Genomic DNA, 9844 nt, shown 5'->3' with positions numbered 1-9844 from the left:
TGGTGCTCTCATGCTATTGCTGGTTAATTATAAAGCTAAGAGACTAAATTTACTTCTGGTTCAGTTCTGGTTCCTTTTTGGAGACTCTAAACAGCAATTTAGTGGAACTGAACTGCATTAAAAAGTAACACATAGGAAACATTGTGCTTTTATATTTTTTTAATGTACGATGTTGCAAAATGACACAAATCAAAACTGGTATGTGCAAAATGATATTTATTTGGTATTTGTCATTATTTCATGGTCTGGGTTTTACATGGCTAAAGAAAGTTACCTGGTTGTTCCAGCTCAAATGAATGATTTAAAGAAAAAGAAAACAAGTTGTGTTTGATGGAATATGATGAAGTTTCTAATTCTAGCTGCTATATACTATAGAGTCGTTGTATTCTGAACAGAACGCAACATTCTGTACAATGGAGACTTGTCTGTCTTTATATCAGAGCTAAAGACATTATATAGCCAGCACACGACATATATCCTGTTACCATGAATATTCTGTGACACACTCTCTGCACCTCTTGGCTGTTGTCAACACAACAAATACCTGTTTGGCTTCCGTTGCTATGCATAATCCAAGTAATGTTAAAATAGGCTTCTGGTATCGAGAAAAATAGAATAAAATTGAAAGGTACTCAACCCAAGTAATGTGTCACCGCCCACTTTGCAATCTTGGGGATTATTCAGGTTTTTAATATACAGCACAAAGTGTTTACAGCAAAAACGAGACTTCAGCATGCCATATTGAGGCCAACACATATGTTCAAATATGCATCTATCTTTTGTCTCATAGAGTTTTAGACTTTTTTATAAACTCCATGGGAATTTTTTGGTTATGCTCAGTTTTAAAAGGTATCATAAATTAGACAAATCAAATCAAAGCTAGTCTCTCCATGCCTCTTTTCTAGGGCTGGGACGATCCACATTTGCCACGATCCAACACGTACTCCAATACAGTAAGTAATAATGATAAGTAATAGGTTTTCTTTGAAGTTAAAAGTTTATAAACCAACTGCCATTTATTGTTAGCACAAAGTATTGCAATCCGATTTTTTGTCCCAGCCCTACTGTTTTCCATAGGCCTATTCAAACGCATACTGGCCAGATATTATCATTGCAAACCAAATAATTACAAAAAGTGACAAACTTTCCTTTCTGAACTGCTCATATTTGAGTGACAGGATCGTACCAATGTAAAACACGAGACATCTGAGGTCATTCTGCTCAAGGCCTCAGAGACATGTAGTATTCTGACTGATGTAGTGTACAGTGCTGCCCTGCAGTCGTGTTACAGCGGACCACGGCAGCTGCACAAAGGATTATGCCCTGAAGACATCCCCTTTGGTAAGAGCTCAGTCTCTAGTATTCCTCTTTACAGGACCAAAAGAAAGATGCCATGGGTTATATCTGGAAATCTGTCCCAAAGTGTCGGATTTGAGCTTCAGTCATTGACATATATGGGGTCCTCATACTGGGGGAGTACTGCAAAAAATAAAAACATCATTATAATCAAACAAAATCAGTATTCATGAGAGACAAAACAAAAACAGTTTTTGATTGTTGTTAGTAAAATCACACAGGGGATGTAAGGAGACAATGTTAGGGTTAAATAATGGAGCAATAATTGAAAATGCTCTAGTCTTTGTGTGGTTATTTTCATTTAACAAGGCAGTTTTGGAAAGTGAAATGAAGGGGAGTAGGCTGCATAAAAGCACTTACAGAGTTTAAAGTTCTGAGCAAAGCAATGTAAATTAAATAAAAAGTGGTTAGTTCAATCTCAACATTAAAACATTAACAACTAAAAAATGAGAAAAAAAAAATCAGAGATAAAAAAATAATGTAACAATTAGAAATATGTAAGAAGTACTGAAGGATGGAGCCCCACCTGTGTTTCTATTGCTTTTTACATGTATTGTCTAAAAAAAATATTACACATTCCATAACTGATAAAGTGACACCATTTGATATCAGGCAAACCTTCATGCATGTGAAGGTCTGTTTGATGTCAAATATTAACCATTTCCACGAACACCAGCAGAGGGCAATGTTCCTTCACTTCAAAAGTCCATAGCTAACTCCCCACTGACAAAGCAGTGTGTAGATCTTCTTTAGTTTATGCTTGTGGTGTAGCAGCGCATGCTTCCTGTTAGTAATATAGCAGATTGGAGAGCAGCATTGGCATTGCCCTCATTATACTAGAGACACAAAAGCGTCATAGGCCCAACGCACCGATGGAGGTGGCGATCCTCTCCCTATGAGTGGCATATTCTCATAACGAGGACTGCCTCCAAACAGCATGGCTTGATTCCTGAGACAGAATAAAAAACAAAGGTGGTAAAGTTGGAACACCGGTGCTGACATTCTTTCACTGTATTTTTATCTTACATGTATTCAGGGGGCTGTAAAGTGTTAGAAGCAGACTGAGGAGGTGGTGGGAGGCTTGTTTGGCTGCCAATGCTACTTGTATAGCTACAAAAACTGTGGATGTTAGACCTTCTGGGGTTGTAGGACAGACGTCTGGCCTGGGGGTTAAAGGGATCCTCCTCGTCAATGTCGTCATACTCCCGATCTCTGGAGACAGACAGGAGTCAGGAGTTTGCACGAGTTAACAGTGTGCAGCAGTGCATTATGGCTGCTGTGTAATGGGATAAGGGGGTCACTGTGAGCTGACCTGCTGCCCATTAGTGTCCACACTCTCAGTGTTGTGCACAGCATGGCAGAGAGAGCACCGGCCGCCAGCAGAGAGAACAAAGAGAGGTAGAGCAGCCCTTCCACCCCATCATAACACATCCCTATTAGGGCGTCAACATAGTCCTGCAGCATGGACACAGGAAGTCATTAATGGACGCATCAAACACTGCAGAAACATTACCATCATCATTTAAAAGCCTTGCTTTCAGTCACAACAACAGACAGAATACATTATATAAGAATAAAAAGTACTTCTTGTTGTTTATATTCATTATTTGATGTTAAATAATGCTTGTCAGCATTTCTCAATGGGAACATCATCAAAATGTCATCCTTCGTCAGCAAAGAACAACATGCTTTGTATTGCAAATAAAGCCGATAGTGGAACCAAATGCATTGCTGATAGTCAGATTATGCATAAGCCTTGTTGCTCTGTGAGTGTTGTGAGTAATACAGTATTTATTATACATTTGGTTTGTACTTTTGATTCAGTTTGAAGTCTATTGTTTAAGATCTTGTCCTTGTAACATGAAGACACACATTCTGTGTCTGCTTTATGTGTATCACACAGTGTATGTATGTCAGAATATTAGTGTATAATACAGTAGTTTACGGCACTGTACTTCTCATTAATGTACTCTTCATTTTGCAAATATTTCAGACCCTTCTTTTGCCATGTACTTTATTCAGTATAACAAGCAAAAGGAGCTACTCAACATCAGTACTGTGAACTTGTTTAGTCCATATTGTCTTATAGCATAAATTGTGTGAAATATAAAACAATGGCATAAAATGTATAGATGCAGGCATTATTAATCTACAATGGCACCGTTACCTTATGTATTCCGCGGCAGTCGAGCAGGGCTGTTAGCTGGTGCAGACTGAACTCTGTTGAGTTCAACAGTCGCTGGATCCCCAAAAGGTCTTTCTGTACAACAAGGAAGAAAAGTAGAGCGAATGCTTCACAGCTTTTTAGAGAGTGCTATAATAGTGTCTGTCAGCCCAAGCACTTACCTCAGCAGAGGGGAAGATGGGCACCGTTAACCGCAGTAAGTTCTGAATTTGGATTTGCATTGTGGTCACAGAGCGCTGGCAGATTGTCAGAGACTGTAAACACAAAAAGATAATCACAGTCACACAAACACATTCAAACAATGAGGCTGTCGGCATTGTTTGAGGCCATCATGTCATGTATTTTGGTGTTTGATAATTCTTCATAATGCTGCTTAACACAGGACATTCCAATTCAGACAGAAAGATTATCCCCAGACACCCTCAGCCTCGCCCACCCATCGCAAGCCCCTTCGTCACAAATCCCAAAACACAAACAAAGGAGCAATATTTATATCAACTGGGCCATCGGATAAGAGCTTATCCTTACCCACTTAAAGAGATTTCCTTTAATCCCTAAATGGATAGAAGAGTGGTAACTAAACATGGCTTTAATGATTATTGGGTCTGGATTATGATTTCTTTGTTTAAAGATGTGACATATTATTAAGCATTTGACAACAAAAATCCGACTCCAGTGAACAGTGTTGGTCAAGGCAATATTGCACCTACATCACATGTGTATCAGAGTGACTTTCAATGTATGCACCGTGATTGTCTAAAAGGTGTTTAAAAAAGTACAAGATCCATATGGTACTCATTCTTGTTTTATATATGAAGAGACTTGTACCTTGCTCATTATCTACAGCGCACAAATAGTTAAATGTTGGTAATTCAAATGCTGGAAACTTGCATGTGCATAAGCATATTAAATTGGCAGTTGAAAATGAATCACTTAATTAAATTAGCATCAGGCTGTTATACTTTAGAGCAGCATATTATCCAATAATTACTATGCCATGAAAAAAAGAAAAGGAAAAAAAAACGCATTGTGTGAGTTCTTTTATAAAACTGGCAATGGTCTATTGAGAGATTTCACACTGGACATTTTGTCAATACCTGTTGGAAAGGATTTGGTAGATTAGGACTGCAGAACAAGTAATAGTGGGCAACATCTGTGAAGTCAGAAAAATCACAAGAGCAAGTTACATTGGGGAGGTGCGCATCAGAATAGATGTGTCAATACCGTTTTCGTTTGTTTTGAGAAATACCTGCAGTGAGGAAATCCTTGGTTTGGTTCACAATAAACTTGTCTGGAGACACACAGAAGTCACTGGTGCCCTGTGGGACAGAACATGCAAATGTTATATAGATACCAAACTGGCCAAAGTAGAATCAAGTCCAAGAATACACACACATGTTTTATGCACAAAGCTGAATTAGCTATAGAGCATGGATGGAATGAAGTCCATATTTCTATAATGCAACCATGGAAGGCTACAGTGATGCATGCAAATTTGATTCAGGTACATGGTCTGAATCTGGGTGTAGTCAGCAGACCTGAGCTAAATATATAATAGAAAGACAGGGATCAGGCAGCCACGACCACACTGATTTCAATCTCATCAAATATGCATTACTTTTACAGGCTTTTGCATAACCTACAGTGTTGTTCAAATAACAAACTGGTTCAGAAGTTCTGGTTGTAATTCCCTCGCATATTTTAACTCATGCAGGAGATTGGCACATGTATTTTTGGTGGACATCCACAAATCTGTTAAATTCACTATGTTAGTTGCACTCGCTCTAACTATCTGACTGTGCTGCTGTTGTGGACTTGACTGTTCAGGATAGGCTTTCAAATAAAGGTCAGATACTTGAATGCAAGGTCATGTTGCACTATAATGAGCTCAGATGTGTCTAGAGAAGGGCTTTACTGCAATGGAGCCAACACATAGATCCGTTTTATACAACCATACCCTTATTTTCAGGTTAAGAATGTTTTTTCTGCTGCATGACCTCTCAAACCCCCGTGGGGATAATCCAGGTCTTGAAATGCACAGTGAATAAAGATATAGCAATGGACATCAGCAATGAAGAAGTGCCACGACAGCTTTACTAATCCAGTCAAGAAAAACATGTGGGAGCAATCAAGAAGAGGGCGCCATCTGTCAGAATTATCAAGGGATGAGGCTATATCAAGTGCATTGTGAGTAAATGGGGAGGTCTAAGGATTTGTTACTAGAAGGAGCTTTATTTAGTAGAAGAATGAGAGGTTATTGTATGTGTCATTGATTCTAGGTAGGACACAACAAATAAAAAAACGATCAAAGTCTGTCCTTAAGTAGGTATTGTTCCAGACATAATATTTCAGTAAATTTACTTTGTACTTCTGTTACTAATAGTCCGGTTCACTATGTTTAGATTTCTACTGTTGTGGGATTTTCATGGAGAGCATGGAAACTATATATTGTTGGAAACCTTATGGTACAAGCAATGTAGGGCTGTTCCCGACTAAAGATTTTCTTGGTCGACTAAAAACATTGCCCTGAGCGGCTATTAGTCGACGACAAGGGAGCGTGGCATGGCGCTGACAAAACCATAACTTATCTGACATAAACTGCACTCATAAGATATAAAGTTACAGGAGCTCGCGCTGTAACTACTATTTATACGTAGAAGCAATGTAAACGCGCATTTATGTTTAAAAAGAGAGATTAATCTCATCTTTTAGTCTCCTTCTCCCTCACTCCTCCATCTGCTGCTGTACATGTGCTGTCCTCATACATCCATATAATCCAATGAGAAAACAATGTTTCCATTTGCCCTTGTCAAAATTGTGCAAATATAGCATTTTTGCATTAGAGTAAATGGGGAGTTCTGGTCATCACGATGGCAACTCAAATAGTCCATTTGGTCGTTCCAATCAAAACATTTCTGTCAAATTTCGTAAATTTCCGCCAAACTACGTTTTTTACTCCCCATATAAATGTTATTACCGCCATTATTATTATTATTTTTTTACATATCAGAGCAAATAGAGACATTGTTTTTCTGATTGCTTATTTAACAAAGTTTTCAAAAATGTATAATTTTGATACTCTCCACAAAATACAGCGAGATTACATAGTAAACCGGACATAACCATACACTCCGAAAATGCTTTGTCAGAACTATGACTAAATCTGTCCTCTCAGAAAGAGGAAGCCACATTTATTTTTAATATGGCAACATAAACACAATCAGCTTCAAGATTAACCAGTTGTTTCCTCTGAAGCTTTCTTATTTGTTTGAACTTTTTCGTTTATGTTTTAATGTGACAGCAAGTACTATGCTTTTAAAATATTGCAATATACAAGTTATATTCAGCAGGTTGATCATAGGCCACCTTTCATTTTAGACATTTTCCTTGTACACACTGTACAAGCGCAATGGTTTTAAATGCAATGCTGATACACAGTATACATCTCTACTCTATTCCCTGAGGTTAGCATAAGCACACAGAGGACACTTACTTGAATTGAATGTTCAAGAGCCAACATTGCCAAAAAATAAATTGTTATGCTCAGGTCACAACATGCTATAACTATATTGGTCTTTTGGTTAGGGGCCATTGATTTTTGAAAAGAAACACAGAGCTAATAGTGACTATCATCCGTCATTAGAGCAAAATGATACCATTCCTTGTTTTATTCTTCGGGAAGATACAATAGAAGTCTATCGAGTTTAACTTTCTCACCACAGCAGTAGCCATGCCGGCTCCCAGTGACACCCAGCTGAGTACCATCGACAGCATCACCAAGCCCATGATCCTGCAGGGAACAGCAAATGGAAAACAGGCCGAGACATAGAGGGAGATGACAGATGCACAGGGAGAGGAAGATGAATCATTTTCCATTTGTTCATCGGATACTTTTAATATTAACTTGGGCTTTTGTAGTTTCTGCGCTTGACAATGCTTTTTTTTTTTTTTTGCATAACTTCAAACAACTGTTGATCAAGTTAGGTCTAGCAACCTTTCTGAAATGTCACCATGGCAATAAAATTTGTACTTTCAAATGCATTTCTGAACATGTTTGTGTAACTAAAGTATAAACTACTTGGCAGATTCCATTCATCATACATAATGACACCCCAGGGAAACCAGATCATTTGTTGTTGGATAATTAATGTGCAGTCATTCGTATTCAAGGGTCGCATGTTTTATATTTATCATCATGTTAAACAAACATTCCATGAGAAGCAGTATTTCAATTGTCATAGCTTCAGCTCCATACTTTCATAGAACCACTTTTGACTGACATTGAACATTGAACACTGCACAAGAGATGTACCATTTTGGAAATGCTTTGACCCGGTCGTCTCGCCCTCATAACATGACCTCAAATTCAGTCAAATTCCCACATGCCCTGAGTCTCACACATCAACTTTCAGGTCAAAATGTTCACTTGCTGCCCGACACAGCATGCTACACCCTAACAGGTGCCGTGATCGAGATATACTCATATGTTATGGTTAAATCATTTGGATGGATTTCCTTGTATAAAATGGAACAAAATTATGACTATAGCCTAAAATGGATTTGGGCTACACGGTAATAGAGACCTCTCAGAACTATATGCCCGAAGACAGAACAACTCAAAGAGCTTTTCTCGCACACACGTCAGTTCTGCCCTGCTGGATGCCGCTTGCAACATCTCCTGCACCAACTCTCATTTTGCTACTGCACTGTCAATCACTGCGAGCTTTCTTCTGCGAACCACTTGACTTTTCCTCAGCCCCTTTACAGTTTAACAAGGCCTTTATGAAATATAAAAATGGTCGGCATCTCACCCAGGAGCACGGAGATCATCACGGAGCTTTGACTTATTCTCAAAAAGCAGTCTGACAGCACTTAATAATTAGTAGAGAGGCCAGGCTCGTCCTGCTCTGGCGATCAATAGGCATTAAGCAGGGCCATCTGAGAGCAACCAAGAACAAGATCCGCGTCTCCGGCATGTAACCAAACCAAACGGGACAGGAAAATGAGACCGTTTCTGTCAATGAGGTACTAATTGGTTCATCTTTTGATCTGACAGCCAAAATTACACACGATATCACAGCTGCTGCAAACAGCTTTATCTCTTAGTTCTTTAAGGGTTTATGAGAGTTTATAATACACCTGGATTTAGGCTTTGAGACGGTCATAAACTGGCTCTGATGAGGACTAAGTTAAGGAAAGGAAAGGACTTCATTTGTATTGCAGACATGGTGACAAAGCACTTTACATGGGACATTTTTACATTCACTCCATAGTGAGGGGTAAGCTACGTACGTACAGTAGCTTCAGTTTCCCCTGGGGGAGACTGACTATTTATTCACACATATCATTCATTGTGGCCTGTTGTGCATGTTTTTAGTAGTAGTACCCAGAGAAAACCTATGCAGACATGGGGAGAACATGCAAACTCCACACAGAAAGGCCCCGTCCAGGTGGGAAAATCAAACCCTGGACCTCAAAGGGATATTTTAGAATTTTTGACATAGGGTCCCATAGTTATCCAGAGTATTGTTGATTTCTGGAGATTTTTTTTTTATTCATGCAGTCCTTATATTTGAAGAGTATGTCGGTGCTAGGCTAGTGCTAGGCTAGTGCATGTCTATGGTAGCTAGTAGCTAGTAGCCTGCATTAAAAACAGTCTGACTCAAGCACAGTGCACCTGAGGCAAATGACTTATAACACCAGACTACCAATATAAATGTCTGTGTTGACTGAACAATTTTTGAAATATAATCATTTTGCATTTAAAAGAACTTATATTTGATCCTGGTTGTAAGCTACGCAGCGGCGGAGTGATCTGCGAGGTTACTGGATCTATAGTAGTTTGTTTACCTGCGGCCAGCATTACTACACATGGAATTCACAAAGGAGCTTTCTACAAATCTGATATGGCAACGTTTGGAGGACTACCCCATGATTTTGAAAAGGTTTTTAATGCAGGCTTCTAGTTGCCGTAGACATGCACTAACCTAGCACCACCAAACGCTTCAAATATAAAGACAGCAAGAATTTAAAAAAAAAAAACTATCTCCAGAAATCAACAGCACTCTGGATAACAAGGAAATGAGGCCCCATGTCAAAAAAATCCTGAAATATCCCTTTAAGGTTAATATATACTTCATTATGCCCATAGAGAAATTAGCTCTCTGCATTTGATCCATCCCTTACACTGGGGCCCCCTGTCAGGAGCAGCAGGCGGATACAGTGTTGCGTACAAGGACTCAAGGCCCTATTTAATCCTGAATGCTTTTGTTCTGTTTTTACCGTTTTCAACCACATTGCCAA

General features: G+C 38.9%; 1 protein-coding gene across 2 annotated transcripts in view; it reads right to left on the bottom strand.

The window, feature by feature from the left end:
• Positions 1–1042: 1042 nt before the first annotated feature.
• Positions 1043–9844, bottom strand: part of ttyh2l (tweety homolog 2, like) — a 95435-nt gene continuing 86633 nt past the window's right edge. For both annotated transcript variants that reach the window (XM_079563829.1, XM_079563828.1), the window contains exons 6-14: positions 7259–7331; positions 4791–4860; positions 4639–4694; positions 3703–3795; positions 3524–3616; positions 2669–2811; positions 2383–2568; positions 2227–2305; positions 1043–1479 (exon numbers count right to left, since the gene is read on the bottom strand). In XM_079563829.1, coding sequence (XP_079419955.1) covers positions 1399–1479; positions 2227–2305; positions 2383–2568; positions 2669–2811; positions 3524–3616; positions 3703–3795; positions 4639–4694; positions 4791–4860; positions 7259–7331 — 874 coding nt within the window. In that variant the 3' untranslated portion in view covers positions 1043–1398. The remainder of the gene's footprint in view (positions 1480–2226; positions 2306–2382; positions 2569–2668; positions 2812–3523; positions 3617–3702; positions 3796–4638; positions 4695–4790; positions 4861–7258; positions 7332–9844) is intronic.

The sequence above is a fragment of the Gobius niger genome, assembly GCF_951799975.1.
Source record: "Gobius niger genome assembly, chromosome: 10".
Taxonomy (NCBI): Eukaryota; Metazoa; Chordata; class Actinopteri; order Gobiiformes; family Gobiidae; genus Gobius; species Gobius niger.
Note: the sequence above shows the minus strand (reverse complement) of the source record. Positions and strands in the feature narration are given on the sequence as shown.